At 50.6% G+C, this 16,384-nt stretch overlaps 1 protein-coding gene across 2 annotated transcripts in view; it reads right to left on the reverse strand.

Annotated features, from left to right (window-relative positions):
• The window catches only part of RFX4 (regulatory factor X4), a 126,908-nt gene that overhangs the window by 22,665 nt on the left and 87,859 nt on the right, over nt 1–16,384 (reverse strand). For both annotated transcript variants that reach the window (XM_036252990.1, XM_036252991.1), the window contains 5 exons: nt 16,095–16,239; nt 11,589–11,683; nt 11,122–11,239; nt 3,016–3,135; nt 2,568–2,729 (listed from right to left, as the gene is read on the reverse strand). In XM_036252990.1, coding sequence (XP_036108883.1) covers nt 2,568–2,729; nt 3,016–3,135; nt 11,122–11,239; nt 11,589–11,683; nt 16,095–16,239 — 640 coding nt within the window. The remainder of the gene's footprint in view (nt 1–2,567; nt 2,730–3,015; nt 3,136–11,121; nt 11,240–11,588; nt 11,684–16,094; nt 16,240–16,384) is intronic.

Raw genomic sequence — 16,384 nt, forward strand, 5'->3', positions numbered from 1 at the left:
CAGGAGGCGGCCAATCGATGTTCTCTCTCATCGATGTTTCTCTCTCTCTCTTTCTCACTTCCTCTCTCTCTAAAAATCAATAAAGGAAAAAAAAATAAATAAATAAAATAAAATGGGGTTCCCAGTCTATTCTGAAAACAGGTCTATTTTAAGCAGAACTAGGCTATAACTAGGCTTGTGCTGCGAGGCTCTGGAGGAAGATTTGAACCCAGAGAGTGAGGGAAACCTCAAAGTTGAGCAGAAGTTCCCGAGAGGATGGAAGGCCAGGCCTGGAGGTGAGGAGCGAGGAGAGACAGGAGAAGGGGTGCTGCAGGGTGGAGTGTGGGGCAGCGGACTCTGCCCAGCACGTCCAGGAGGCCCGAGTTTCAGGGAAAGAACCCAGCGAGCCGCGTGGAAGTGGGCGGACTAGACTCTGCAGGCAGTAACCAGCTGGAGGCTCACTGTGGAGTCCGCGCGAGCTGGGGGTGGCCCGCAGCAGGCGCAGTGGTGGGAGGGGAGGGTGGGCTTGTCCAGATGGGTGCTGGAACAACTGCCCTGGGAGGTGTGGTGAAAACGCCGGCATCGCCTCACAACCCACGCCACGCCTAGCGGGGAACACACGATCCTACATTTCCCAGCCTCTCTGCAGTGACACGAGGCCACGTGACCAAGTCGTGGGTGACGGAATATAACTGGAAGTGACATGAGCCACCTTCGGGCCAGTGCTTGACAAAGCCCTAAGGCAGAGGTCCTCAAAACAGGGAGCACCGATTCACCTGGAGGCTTGCTGAGCCCATCGCTGGGCCCCACCACCACAGTTTCTGATTCTGTGGGTGCATTGGGACCTATTAACGAGCATCTCTAGTGACGTCCCAGGAGATGCTGATACTGCGGGTCCATGGACCACACTTTGAGAATCAACGCCGAGGGGCATGCTGGAGCCTAACATGGAGGGAGCACGTGCCTCCTCTCTGACCTAGATGCCCGCCAGCACTGTTTGCAACATGAAATAGATTTCTATTGTGTGAACGCCAGCCATCCATGTCTGGAGCTGTTTGTTACAGTAGCTTAGCTGATGCTAGAACAGGAGTGAGGAAGAGGAAGGGTTTGAAGCTGACTCCCAGAGTTGGCGCTTGGGTAACTGGGGGAATAGTCGAGCAGGTTGGGATGGAAAGATGATGAATTAATTATCAGTCATAGCAAGCCCTCCACCCCACAAAGCCTGGCCTGTCCACCTGCCCCACCCTGGGCCCATGCAGCAGAGGTTGTCTCTGCCTTTGTTCCTCTGAGCCCACCCTCTCCTCTCCTGTTAGCTGAGCCCCTCGTGTCCTTTCAGGCTGCTCTGAGTCTCACCTCGCTCCCGGAGGCTCCTCTCCGGCCTGCCAGGGCTCCGACGGGGAGGGAAGGACCGCTTCTCCCTCTAACCTCCTGCATATTCTGAGTGGCGGGCCTCGTTTTATAGGCCTTAATAACAGTAACCCCTTCTATCTGGATGGCACTTTGGCCTTCCTTACCTCATCTGATCACAGCCACAAGAGATACTCTGGAAGAAGGCAGGTGCACACAGGCACACACATGACCATACACACACACACACGTGTGCACATGCACACACACACATCCTCTCTCTCCTATTATAACATATATTAGCTAACACTTACTGAATAGTCCACATACAATATATCATTTCCACAAGTCTTGTGAGCAAGGACACTTGCTGAACTGAGGGAATGAATTCACTTATGTCTACTACTGACTAAGGTCCCCAGGACAAGGACTAAAACCGTTCTCACCCTTTAGTTTTCCTCTGTAAAATGGAACATCTACTTTGCAGTGTTATTGTGAATATCAAGTGAGACAGTTATGCAAAGGCCCTGTGTATGTCATAACGCGCATCATTTTTCCTTTCCAAACCTGGCCTTGGCTCAAGACCCTCCAGGACGCGGCTCCAGCCTACCTCCCCAGCCATGTACGACTCCTGCGTGGACCTGTGAGCTTTCACCCAGAGCTCACCAGTCTCTGAAAGGCCCCAACTTCCCCACTCTTGTGGGGTGCTCACGATGGCTTCTGTCAAAGTCCAGTTCCAGCTCAAATCCTCCTCCTTTGTGAGGTCTCCCTTGATACCTCTGAGCAGGTAGAATCTCTCCTTCCTTGGGGACCCTGCAGCACTGGCTTGTACCCCGTCATCCCCTGCCTTGATTAGGGTTGTCATAGCTCAGTTACGGCTTTCTGTCTGCCGCCCTTTCCAGAGCTGCCTCTGTTTGTGGTTCACAGAGAGCTCCCTTTCTTGTTTTCAAGAATGGCTGTGTATTAATTGATGCTTTACATCACTTAAATCATTTTAGTGGCTTAGGTTTGGGGTGTGGAACTTTTTTCACGTACTTAATCTGCCAACTTGAAAACAGAAGCATAAAGAATATGTACAAGCAAATAAATGAATAACTGCCAGTCATCTACAAATCCAGGAAAATACTCAGGTTAGGCCTTGTTTGGGGGCGGAGCTGGAGGGACAAATGTTTACCCAGAAAGCTCTTGTTCTACACATCAACCCCGACCACCACCACAAAGCCTTAAGGGGCCTTCCTTACCTGTGGTGCTGAGGCCAGTGTACTCAGGGGACGGGTTGCTGACAGGGGAGGGTGGAGGTGGCACCTCCACGGACGCGGCAGACTTCGCCGGAGAAAACGACGGCACTGGAGAAGGGGTTGGTGGGGCCGCATCCGTCAAGATAATCTCTTCTTGGACTTCCGCTACGGGGAGAGAAAAGGGTGGGTTCCTAGAGCCGACGGTCAAGGCGAGCTGTCTTTAAGGGGCTTTAAAAAATGAGGTATTCTTTCTCATCTGTGTCAAAACCCTGCCTTGGATTCCTGCGGACACCATGCCCACTCTATAGAAGACAAGACAGGGCTGGTTCCGCACCACTGGACCCGCTCGCCACACTGCATCCTGTGGGACACAGAGCTAAAGAAACAGAGCAGAAGTAGGCATGCGCGTGGAGCTGCCAAGCAGAGCAAGGCCAGGGCCATGCTGGCTTACCGGTGCTGGCTTCTCCCTTCATGGCTCGCATGAGCTCGTTGGCCCGCTCCTGACAGTGCAGCGACTCTAACAGGTACAGCACGTAGTCATCGAACATCAGGTGGATGAGGTGGAAAGACCCTGGTGAGAGGAGGTCCCAGAAAGTAAGTCACGGCAGCTCACGTATGCTCCCAGCCTGGTCAACAGCACAAGCTACACTGTGCCCGAAGGCTCTGTTCCAGACTCATTGCCCGCTCAGTGATGGTCTCCTCGTGGTCAGAGGTGGCCCTTCTTCACTGTACCCTCAGCCTAATCGAGTGCTCAGCACAGGTAGGTGTCATTTACACTTTGTGGCAATCTTGCTCGATCTATTAATATGACACCGTCAAAAATGGCACTGTGGCCTTGGCTGGCGTGGCTCTGTATTTTCAAGTAGTTCTCCGTTTTCTATTTAAAGTAAGTTATTCCATAAAAAGGGATGTGAACAGTCATTTTCCAATATGCCAATCTCTGTGCTCAAAGCTGTATATTCTCTATTTAATCTCTACAACCACCCTGAAAGGTAGGTATTTTTATTTTTATTCCTATTCCTATCTTGCAAGTCAAGTTTTGTGTGTGTGTGTGTGTGTGGGGGGGGGGTATTGATTGTTGTAAGCTGGTTATTTTTAAGAAACAAAAAACTCAGGAAGAACCTTTGATGTTCCTCCAACTGCCTAAAAGAATTTAGATACAGGACCTGCTCCAGGAAGGGCGATATCATTGTGGACAACTGTCGTGCTCTGGTAACTAGGATGTGATAGACAGGGAGGGACCCAGCGAGGCTCACGTTTAATCAGGTTCTCTCTGTGCCCCATTGTTGTTGTTTTCTTTTTTCCCCAATTTTTAGAAAATTTGTATTTTTCAATTACAGTTGACATTCAATATTATTTTATATTAGTTTCAGGTGTACAGTTAGTGGTTAGGCAAATATAAGTAGTTTGCAAAGTGATCCCCTTGATTATTTAAGTACCCACCTGGCACCATACGTAGTTATTATAACATTACTGACTATATATTCCATATGCTGAACTTTACATCCCCGAGACCGTTTTGTAACTACCAATCTGCACGTCTTCATTCCTTCACCTTCCTTACCCAGTCCTCTGACCCCTCTCCCCTCTGGCAACCATCAGTCTTGTTCTCTGTATCTGTGAGTCTGTTTCTGTTTGTTTGTTTATTTTGTTTTTCAGATTCCACACCAATCGACCAGTGGCTAAAAAAGTTGTGGTATATATAGACAATGGAATATTACTCAGCCATAAAAAAATAAAATCTTACCATTTGCACAACATGAATGGACCTAGAGAGTATTGTGCAAAGTGAAATAAGTCTGTGACTCGTTGTTAAAAGATGACAAAGCAAACATTTCTTTACCAAACATTTGCTTTTTCAACTCCATATAAACTGCCTTCCTGCCCTTTAAAGTCGAAAACCACAAGCCCTTCTTGCTCCTTAGCTCAGGACAGCATACAAGCCTCCACTGCCTGATTTGTCCTTGGGTCCTATGCTCTTATGGAACCCTGTATGTAGATCCGTAATTAAATTTTGTTATTTTCTCCTGTTAATCTGTCTCATGGCAATTTGATTATTAAACCATCCAGAAGATCTAAGAGGGAAAAGAGGGGACATTTTTCCTTCCCCTATATCCTTTAGTTTGCTTAATTAGAGGCATTATGAGACTCTCTGGCTTTATTTTTCCTGTGATTCTATCATCACCACCACTATTATCATTGTCATCATCATCATCCCATTTATTGAGTGCTTACTATGTGCCAAGAACTCTGCTAAATACTTAACACAGGACTCATCCTTACAACAAATTGAGTTAAGTGATATTATCCTTTCTTATAGATGAGGAAATGAATCTCTCCATCAGTAATCGAGGAGGGATTTGCCTCTGTCTGTCTGGTTCTAAAATCTATTTCCATTCCCCAACAGATCATCCAGGCTGATCTCCTCACAGCCGTAAGACCCAGATGGCAGAAAGGACTTGGTCCTTGGAAGGGCCATTTGAGTTGTGAGCTGTATGCCCTTTCAAGTCTCCAGAAAAACGGTGATGGGGCCAATTGGGAACTTTGGGATGACTCCTCCTTGGTGGAATTTATCAATTTTCTTCTTAATGGTACCTGGTTTCTATACCCTACCCCCACCCCCACCCCCTTCATCTCAAATAGATTAATTATTTTGGCCTAGGTAAGCTACAGAGAAACATCTTTGGCTGAACCCTAAGGCCAGTGGATGCCCAGCAGGTCATGTGCATCTACTCCTCTACCCCTCTCTAGGGAGCCTGCCACAGCCTCCCATCCTTGTGCCCACAGGGCTCCAGGCCAAAGTCTCCCATCCTGCACTTTCTCCGCATTCCTCCTCCATCCCCGGGGGGCTATGTCTGTGTCTTGATGCCATTTAGAAGTCAGCAAGGTTCAGGTTTTGCTGAGTCACTGTGAGATGCAGCCTCCTAAACTAAACTTTCCAGACACTTCCCCCAAGCGGGTCTTGTGAACCACCGAGTAGGGTAATTGCATGGGCACTGGATCCAACTGCCCAGGTTAGTGACGGGGACCTTAGATGAGTTACTCTTTGTAAATGTTAAAAACAAATTAAGTCATTCACGGAGCCCTTGCTCTGAGGCAGCTACTATGTTTAACCACTGTAGATTTATTGTTGCAATTAACCCTCATTGCAACTGCAGGAGATGAGTGATATTCTCCTTTTAAAAAGCAGGAAGTTGAAGCTTAGAATGTTAGAGTGGTAAAGTAACTGCCCAATGTCATACAGTTATTAAGTGTCAGATAGAGTGGGAGGGAGAGAGGGAGGAAGAGAGAGAGAAACATTGATGAGAGACACATCGACTGGCTGCCGCCCACATGACCCCAACCAGGGGCCGGAGACAAACTGCAACCGAGGTACGTACCCTGAGTGGGAACTGAACCCGGGACTCTCTAGTCCGCAGGCCGATGCTCTAACTGCTGAGCCAAACGGACCAGGGCCAACATGGCCCTCTAAAAGGGGAAGAGTAAAACCTATGTTACAGAAGTACCCCAGTGCGGACAAGTACTCACCAGGTGCTTAATAAATGCTAACCATCGTTATTATGTCTAAGGTCCCTTTTGCTACTAATGTTCTAAGATCCCATTACTCTTGTTCATAGAGTCAAACAGGTCAAGAGATAGCATAAAGTGCTTAAAAGAACACGATCTCCAAAATGAAGAAATATTTGCTGAGATGTTGCTCTGAGTCAACAAGGATAGAAACATACCGCGAAACATGAATTAGAATGGAAAACTCTACATGATAAAAATGGGTTTAGACTAGTAGTTTAACACAGGCAGGACCTTAGAAAACCCTCCTGTTTTGTAAGACAAGGAAACAAAGACCTGACGAGGATAATAAATCTGCCTAGGACCACACTGCTGGAAAACCTCCGAGCCGGACTGAGAGACCAGCACTCCAGGCGATGTGTTCACTTGGGGCCTCGAGCTGTCTTCCTCAATGGCTCAGATCGGTTGCCCAGTTGGTCTGATTCTTTTCAGTCATCTTTCAAACAAGAGTTTGTAGAGCTACTGCTACCTGTCTACTATTGTGCTAAGTGTTCTGAGGAGGAAGGAAACTTAAAGCTCCATAGTCCCTGACTCCACAAAAGCTACAGTGTCCTTAAGTGAGCAGGAATTATCATGATTCCTGGGCCCTGGCCGGTGTAGCTCAGTTGGTTGAGCATCACGTGGTGCACCAAAAGGTTGCCAGTTCGATCCCTGGCCAGAGTGCATGCAGGAGGCAGCTGATTGATGCTTCTCTACATCAATATTTCTCTCTCTCCCTTTCCCTCGCCCTTCCTCTCTAAAAAAAACAATAACATATTAAAAAAAAAAAAGATTATTGGGCAACAAACAGTTCGGTGCCAGGGCGTCGTGACCACAAGAGAGTGCAAACAGAAGAGAGGAAAGTGAAAGAGGAGATACAGAAAGACTGGAGGTGGGGGAGGGCGGGACATGAGGATGTGGACAGGGGACAGGAAGAGAAAAACATCAAAGACAGAGACAGACAGGAGCCAGGCAGTTACAGCCCACACCCCCTGCCTTATTTCTCCCCTTAGCGCTTACCATTTGTTATACTCTGTATGTAATTTATTCATTGTGACCCAGTGCCTCCCTCCACAGATGCAGGGATTTTTAATCCATTGTTGTCCCCGCACTGCCCTATGCCCAGTGACTAGGACAGTGCCAGGCACACAGGAGAGGCTCAGTGAATATCTGTTGGATGAATGGATCAGACAGGCAAGCACTGGCCACCGACCATATGCACTGTGCTAAGCTCTTCTAACACCATTTTCCAACACCATGAAGACAATACTATTATCAATTAATACATGGGGAGACGAAGGCTCGGAGGATTTAAATAACTTGCCTCAAGTCACAGAGCTAGTGAGCATCAGAGCCTATTATGGAAAAAGGTATTAGGATAGAGACAAAAGGAGATTTGTTGCTTTGTTGTTGTTGTTATATGATAACAAAACTAATTGCATGCTATAGAATCATAGCATTTCTTTTTTTCCTTATGAAAAATTGCACACATATAAATTATACAGTATAGAGAATTTAAAAATGAACACAGGTGTACTCACCACCTGGCTGGATTTAGTATCCCAAGACCTTAGCATGCTTTAACTACTCCTTCAAGCTTCTCTTCCCACCACCCCGTGTTGTATTGTTTCCTAGAATTTGGTTTTACCCTCTTTTTATTTTTTAAAGATTTGTTATTGATTTTGAGAGGGGGGGGGGAGAGAAAGAAACACCAATGTGAGAGCAAAACATCTATCGGCTGCCTCTTTCCTACACACCCCCTACCAGGAATCGGGCCTGCAACCTGGGCATGTGCCCTGACGGGGAATCGAACCAGCAACCCTTCGGTGCACAGACCGATGGCCGGCCGAATCACACCAGCCAGGGCTCCTTTGTTTTTATTAGTAGTGTCTCACTGCAGAAAGTCAGAAGAGGTGGTGGCAGTGTGCTTAGCAGAGAGAATGAGAGAGCTAACATAGCAGAGATGCTCCACTCCGCTCAACATGCTGTGGTCCACCGGCAAGTCCCCTCTCCTCTCTGGGTCCCTGCTTCCTCTCCAGCGTACAGGGAAAGCAATCCCTGCCTCCTAGTGCTCGGAGGAGGCCTGAGTGACGCTTCTAATGTCAAGATCCTGCAATTCAGCAGGTCCTGGGTAAGAGCCAGCAGGACACCTACGCACAGAGAGGCAGTCTGGAAGGCTCAGTCATGGCCCCTCCGTCTGGCAGCCGCTCCCGGACAGAACCACTCCCCCGCGGCCTGCCTGGCCCTGCCCGGTGAGTGAACTTGGAGGCGAGGCCAGAAAACAAGCTTGTAAGAAAGTGAAAAGCTGGGGAGTGAGTGATATGCGATGCTGCTGCCCTCCCCACCAAACCCAGGCCGCCTGCGGGCCGTTCTGTGCGGAGTACTCCTGGGAGCTCCTGTTGCCGTCCAGCTGTGCCCCTGGGATCAGGCAACTGGTGGAAGCCCAGGGCCAAAGGGCAAGGGCACCTGCTCGAGCGGGATCCAGGTAGTTGACGAACTAAAACCCCAGCAGGCAACTGAAAAGATGGGTGGTTTGTTTCTAAATAACAACTCGCATGGCCTCGGCTCCGCTAGGCTGAACCGCTCGCTGCCTGCTGGCCTACCTTTGCCGACGGATTCTGCCCCAAGATGCTGCTTGCGGCAAAGAAAGGAAGTCTGGCTACTTTAGTTCACAGCATCGGCTCTTTCAGTGAAAAGGAATTAGGGAGAAGAGAGTGAAAAGGAATTAAGGAGAAGAAAGGAATCAACTACCTTTGAAAGGGGCTGTTCTGGGACGAGGTGCTAGAGTCCCCTGCGGGATCATTGTCATATCCCACACGATCATTGTGACAGTCAGCCTGCGACGCTGACACACGAACCCCGCACCATTCACCACGACAAGGATCGTGTGGGAGTTATAAGATATATGGAGCGGGCCCCTTCGGCTGGGGGAGGGGGCCGGGGAACAGAGGGCTCTTTTTCCTAATTAGCTGTTTTTATACAGGGAACACATGACCCAAACACAACCACCAACTGTGTCTTTGACACATACAGGCAGAAAGGGGGAGCTGGGCTTTTGTCTGCCGCAAATTCTTTCAACTTGCCTGTCACCCCAAGCTGCAAAACTCAACAATGAGTTGGGTGAGTGGGACCATTTCAAACAGTTTGTGAAATGTCCTTAGAAACAGGTATTTCAACCTGCTTAGGGTCGAAAAATACCGCAAAAATGATAGTGGGTTACTCTCTCTCTCATTTTCTAAAAGATTTGCGACCGTTTTTGCCATTTGCCTGGATTTCCAGAATAGCCTAAAATGGTGCGTGGGTCAGAAAGAAAGAAACACATTTTCAGGAACAATATTTCTTAGTGATAAATTCAACCCCTTCATAAAACCCTAATTGTTCTACTGTCCAAACGGCCTTTACCAGAGTGACTGTCAACCTAGTAAAAACAAGTGAACCTCAAAGAATGCTGGCAAGTGAACGGCTGTCCCTGTCTGAAGAAGGAAGGGTATTCGATAACGCACACAGATTAAGAATCAGCAAACTGAGGAATGAAAGACGAAGCAAGGAAGAGAGGCTTGCTTTGTGGTGTGGATGTGCGTGTGTGATATTGTTGATTCTTTGATTTTGAAACAATGAAAAAATCCCAAATATTTTTCAGCCGTGCACTTCTCTGAAAGCAGTTATGCACGGACGGTTTTCCCAGAGCCAGAGGTGACATGTGCTGGCGCTAACAACGCCAAACTGGAAGTCATCAGAAGGCCGCGCCGGATGGCACCGCCCAGGACGCAGCCCCGGCGCCTTTCCATCACAGCTCGAAGGGCATTCCCATCGTCCCCGCAGTGCAGCAGGTTCAGAGACCTTCCCAAGGCTGAGATTAAAGAAACCCACCACAAAACGCCTCTCCAACTGGGTAAACACCGTCTTTCATGGACGGAGCTGTTTAGAAAAAATAGCGCCTCTTTGTTCCGCCACATAGGCACTTGGTTGTATAGCACAACTGGAAAACGGTGACAAGACCATAAAAAGCGAGATGGAAAAGTGTCAAATTAAACCCCGAGCAAACCGCAGAGCTGATGGGCTTAATTGGAGATAATGAGAAACGACACCACATCTCTACTTGCAAAGTAAAATAGAAAGCTGAAGCAATTACCCAGAAAAGTTACCAACAGCTCTTTGCTGAAATGCCTGGAACACTGAGGCCAAAGTGTTCTGAGATTTCCAGGGTCTGGACAGTGCCTTCAAGTTCCACCTCGCTTTGCTGATGATGACCTGGACTCAAAGGATACTCCCTTCTTCCCGAGGGAAAACAGAAAACTGTCCCCCGAGGTGGCATAGCATCCACCCCAAGCTGGTGACTTGGTTCCTGCCCTCACAGGCTGTTATAGCGCTGGAGGCAGATTTCAAACTCCCCTTCCCCCCCTCACACACACACACACACACATACACACACCCTGGACGACAGTGGCTGAGAACTGGGGGCAGCGATGTCTCCTGGAAGTGAGGGAACCCGAGGGGTCAGTAAAACAAAAGAAAATGAATGGGAAGTCCTCTTCTAGGGATCGAACCGGGGCACGTTTCCAAAGAAAACTTTAGACCGTCTACCCATCGCTGGAGTGCCAATCTAGCCATGTGCAAGTGTTCGAACTCAGAGACTTCTTTGTGGCACCGTCTTGGGAAGTGCACACTATGGAGTCCTGCAAAATCGCCCTGTGGAAGCAGCAATCTCTGGGGCCATCCGGCACACGGGAGCATGGCCATGGCTACTCATTCCTCTCTAAACTCAAATACCGTCTGTGTGCAAACCTCTCATTTCAGACTTGCAGACTTCACCTCGGACACTCACAGTGTCAACCTTCTCCATGAAGTTCTAAGACTATGGTGTCCACCAAGAACAGGTACGTTTCAGGGTCACATCCTTGTGGCCTCAGAGACAGCAAGTAAGACGGTGGCTGACTCCGAGAGGTGCCCTTGACGCACAGAGCCCAGAGAAACCAGCGTGTGGTGGTGGGCAGGGCTGGGGTGGCCTTACCAAAGCTGGGGGCACTGTGCAAGGTCATGTCCCGGATCACCCTGGTGCCGAAGCAGGACCACATCAGGAGGAACTGCTGGGCCACTTTCCTCAGGGACCCTTGTCTCTTGGCAGCCACCTACAAGAAAGGGAGCGACTTGAACACTGCTGGGCGTGAGTTTTCATTCATGACTGTCTTTGGAAATGTAAGGTCTCCAACTTCAAAGTATGGAGCAGTGGTTTTCAACTTTTTGTTTTCGTCAGCCAAAATGTCCTTTAACAACTGCAATCTTCCATCAAGGCCCAGAGCACATAACAGATAAGGGAGATGCTGACCTGGCTGGATCAGGGGAGGGAGACCTGCAGCCTGCCCCTCCGGGGGGCCCCACCCCGCCTCTCATCCCTGGGCCGTACACTACCCACTCGTCACAGAGGGGTGTGATGGGCTGCGGGGCCCCGGGCTGTGCCTCCCACTCCAGCTCACCGACCTTCACAACACATCGGTCCACCATGGTGTCCAGCCACTCGATGTAGGACTCGATGGGAGACTGCTCCTCCAGCAGGTGGTCGAACTCCTGATACACTGTCAGACAAGCAGAGCCCTACGCATCATTGCACTGGGTTAAACAGAGACGCCTCTTAAAAAGGGCAAAGGAGTAAAACTGAACAGATTGAAACCTCCAAGTCGTGGCAGAGCATTCAAGGTTTTAGAAAATGCGCCCCGACTTACCTTTCCAGGTGCATCTCCCTCACCTGTGAGCGCTTTAAACCCTGGCCACCCCTTGTCCTTGCCAGTCCCCCAAGTCCTGCTTTCCTCGGGCATTTTCCTCTACTTGGACTATTTGACTCTTAATGGTCCAGCCAAAATGACCCTTCTTGAAATTCTTTCCATCCTCCCCATGGCTCTTACTAGCAGAATTGATTACTCCCCTCTATACACTCACAGCACTTTATTTTCTGTATCCTGCCTTTATTGTATCACTCGTAATGCTGCGTGGTAGTGTGCGTGTGCGCATGCATGCGCGCGTGTGTGCACCTTCCCTGCCTGTTCTTTGCTGCCTTCACTGGCTGGTGTGTGACCTGTGATGCGGCTGTTATCAGTGGGTGCCGGCTCGTGTGACCAGACAGAGGCACTGCCGTGCGTTCTCTTGCCCTCTGCCCGTGACAGGTCATTCAAATGTTTCTAAACCACAACTGTATTGGGCAGGGGCCTCACCAGCGTCTGAGTGCTGGGCTTAAGTAGCACTGAGCACCGCTTAAGTAGCCGGTGTTTACTCAATATTTGTGGAATGAAGGAAGCAATCTCTGTGTCCTCAATTTCCACGTTGGTAAAAGGTGGGTAATCATGCTACCTTCCCACCTGTCTTCAGCTGCCAGTCAGATAACTGAACTGGAAAGTATTTGTAATCGGTGGAGGTCTGTGGGGGAGAGAGACATCGCTGTGGTGGTCTCCAACTTGAAACATCTCTATTCATGATATATATATATAGTATGTGGAGAACTGAATAAATCAAACCACAACTCAAGATCCACATGAGTCTCTAGTTTTCATTGGGCTGAGCAGTTTTCCTTCCCCGTCTCATGGGAATGGCTAATGCATCCTGTTTTACTTAGTTGATAGCTGCTCAGAGGTCAGCTCCCAGGACCATCAGAAGATCCGAATGCTGCAGAATGAGAAGGGGTTTTAAAAGCCCGTGTAGTTGACCGCCTCATTTTACAGATGAGGAAGCTATGTCTTAATGAGGTGGAATGATCCACTCAAAGTCAGAGGGCCAGTTAGGCACCGAGCAGGGACTGGACTCAGCTCTCCGAGTTCCTTGGTGGTTGTCTTTCAGTCTTCGTGAGACTGACTGTGTATCTGAGCGACTGTGCTTCAATCAGTGATGGTGGTGGTGGTGGCAGTCAAAGTGCCATGTGCCAGGCACTCCTCTAGATGGCTTTACATGGACACCTTCACTTAGCCTGAGACACTCCCTAGAATGTGGATGCCATGAGACCAGAGCCCAGAACAGTGCGTGGTACGTAGTGGTTGATCAAGTGCCCCTGGTGCTCAAGTGTTTGTTGAATGAATGAATGAGCAGCCCAAGGAGGAAACCAAGGTACTACGAACTGAGTAACTTTCCAAAGGATGCACAGCTCGTGAATGGCAGAGGCAAGTTTGAAACATGGCCTGACCTGAGTGCTTGTTTTCTAACCACTTCATGTACTAGCACTGCACTGTGTACCAGGCACAGGGCACACGCTGTCCCATTTACCCCTCTGTATTATACCCATTTTATAGATTTGGAAGCCAAGTCACTGTGTGAGAGCCAGGGTTTGAATCAAAGTCTATAGGGCATCCCAACCCCATACTCTTAACCACATCGACACGCTCAAGTCCCAGTGTGCACTTTAAAAAAAAAATTATTTTTAAAGCATGTTTTCCCTTACATATATCTTCCTTCCTTCCTTCAAGATCTTTTATTGATTTTTAGAGAGAGAGAGGAAAGGAGAGGGGGAAGAGAGAAAGAAACATCGACGTGAGAACAGAACATTGATGGGCTGCCTCCTGCACGGCCCCTACCAGGGATCCAGCCTGCAACCTGGGCACGTGCCCTGCTGGAATCGAACCAGCAACCTTTGGTGCACACTGGCCAGGGCCCAGGGGCACCTCTTAGCTGGAGGCAAGCAGAGCGTTCCGGGCGGATGGACATCCCGGGAGTGATGGTGACCCCTAAAGAAGCTGCAGGTCTGCGGCCTGGGGCAGGAAAGGAGTGTGCAGCACCCAGCTGCCCCAGCCCGCTGTGTTCAGGGACTTATTCCCAGCTGTCTGGGAGGTCAGGGATGACACCCCCAAGCCAGGCCATCTGCCCTCAGCCTCGGCGCCCTTCCTCTCCCAGCCCCCACCCCGGCATTGCATCACACAGCGAGTCCTCCTGGGTAAGAGTCAACACATGCGATTACTTGTCCAGCCTCGAATCTGCCGTCAGCTCTGAGCTCCACATGGGAAGGGAGGTGAGTCCATCTCACTGCTGCTCTGTGCCCAGCAGCGAACACGGTGCCTGACCCGGGGCAGGGACTCAGGAGCACGGCTGGGCAGCACGGAAGGGCACCACTCCCGTCTTTCAGAAGAGTGCGACCGCCCCTTCCAGGGCACGTTCTACCACAGGCCTGGGACTCGGAGACAAAGCTCCCCCCCCCCCCCCCCCCGCCGGGTTCTTCACTGCAGAGGCTGCCCGGACCGCAGCGGGGCTGCAGCAAAGGCTCTGAGCCTGGTGGTCCCCAACGCACACGATGGTGACTGTCTTCTCCCCGAGTCTGGGTCACATTGTCCTTCCCCACTAAAGGTGCTGAGGGGAGAAGAGGGCTGAGGACGATGCTCCTAGGAATGGGCAGCAGGGCTGGGAGGTTGGATGTTCTCGGTCCCCACTCATCTGTTTGGTCCCGCACAGACATTACTGGCACCTCCCCCAGGCCTGGTCCAGGAGGCGGCCCTGGGGACACAGCCACCAGAGAGGCTGCTGGCTATGTTAGGGTGCTCAGAGCCATGCTTCCCATGGGCACTCTAGCAGGGCATATGGAAAAGCGAAGAGGAAGCATGACTGGGGGAACTTGGGGACAGCCCAGAACCTCCGAGATGTGCCCACGTCACGTTCCTCCTGTCGCCCCGGCTCCTCTGACAGCGCTAGTGCCTGCTGGGGAGGCTGAGTCTAGACTCGGGGTCGAGGTCCAGCTCTGCTACCTTGGCTAAGGTTTGCCAGCTCTCAGAGGCTGGGTGTTCTCATCTGTGAAATGGGGATGATAAGGGAACGTCCTCATGGGGCTGATGTGGCGATTACGTGAGATCGTGCACGTGGTGGGCCTGCACAGATTAGGTGGTCTGTAGGCTGAATTGTTATTTTGTCTCTATAAGAAGAGCCCGAGATTGTTCAGGGGTTGATGAGGAGAGAAGCCTGGGGAAGGCCCACCTGGCCCGTTTCACCTATTCATCTGCTTTTGAAAAGTGTTCAAAATGGGGAAAAGGTCTCTCTTAGGAACGCCCAGGGAGCTTTGGTTATAAACACATGTTTAGATGGTAAAGAAAGCGTCCCCACGACGTCGGCGCAGAAGGCACCTGCTGGAAAATGAGGGGTCTGGGCCTCTTGGAAGAAGAGGCCCCCTTCACAGAGGACAACCCCTCGGCAGCTTCCCGAACGAGGTCACTATTAGGGTCCCGGGCCGCACCCATTCAGAAGGTGAGGGTGCAGCAGCAGCTCTATCCCCCCGTCACCCAGATACTCTCAGCACCCAGCTTCTTGAGAGCTGCTGGGAGGAGTGTGGACTCCCTTCCCACGCGCACGCTCCCTTCGCCCCAGAGGCACGAGAAAGAAAGGCAGAGCAGAGCACAGCAAGGAAGCAGCGAGGGCCCTGACCCAGGCTCCCGGGCGGTGGGTGCCCTGAGCAGCAGGCTGTGAGGGGCACCTGAGGAACAGCAGGGATGGGCAAATGACGGTCGTGTTCTCTGGCCCTATCATGTCCTTGACTGCTGAGAACAACCTGACCACATGAGGCTAACCCTGGAGCAGAGCTACTGCAGTCTCTGTCCACGGGGGCGTGAACATATGTTCGCAGAAGTCAACCACCACCCATCCCCTTCTCGCACATTTCAAGTGATCGGAAAGTGCACCTGCCGTGTGTGGGCTGACTCACCCGACCTCACTGGGAAATGGGCAGCTCACCCCCCCCTCCCCCGCCGCCGGGTCGGAGCAACACACCGAGGGCAACAGCTCTGCTCTCGTTTTAAGCAGCCGCAGGAACTATGCTGGCACGGGGTCCCCCCGGAGGTGCGCTGCCCAGCTGCACCAGGACCCCGTCCCCAGCAGCACTCATGGCCTCTTCAGGCAGCCCTGCCATCGGGCCGGCCCATTTACCAGGAACATTATGAGAGGGAGGGGGGGGGGGGGGATGCCACAAGCATCTCCCAAAATACTTTCTTTTTAAAAATAAAAAAGACAAGCCCTGGTGGCGCCTCTTACGCTGCACGATGAGCTTCCGGTGCTCCTCGTGCGAGTCCTCCATCGTGTACAGGGTTTGCTTGGTGATGCTGCCCAGGTCCACGTTCCTCCAGTCCTCCAGCATCTGGAACGTGATGTCCGCACTGTGGATCACGGTCCGAGAGGCCTGCAATCCAAGCCAGCCCGCTCGTTAGCTTGGGGGTTGTTGGGTGAGCACCCCTTCACTCTATTTCCTTTACGCCTTTTAAATTAATCTGCCGATGGTATTTTGCAAACTACTTTGAAATTCAGGAAAACTCAATTTTAGCAAA

Source organism: Molossus molossus, unplaced genomic scaffold, assembly GCF_014108415.1.
Source record: "Molossus molossus isolate mMolMol1 unplaced genomic scaffold, mMolMol1.p scaffold_m16_p_10, whole genome shotgun sequence".
In the NCBI taxonomy this organism is placed as follows: domain Eukaryota; kingdom Metazoa; phylum Chordata; class Mammalia; order Chiroptera; family Molossidae; genus Molossus; species Molossus molossus.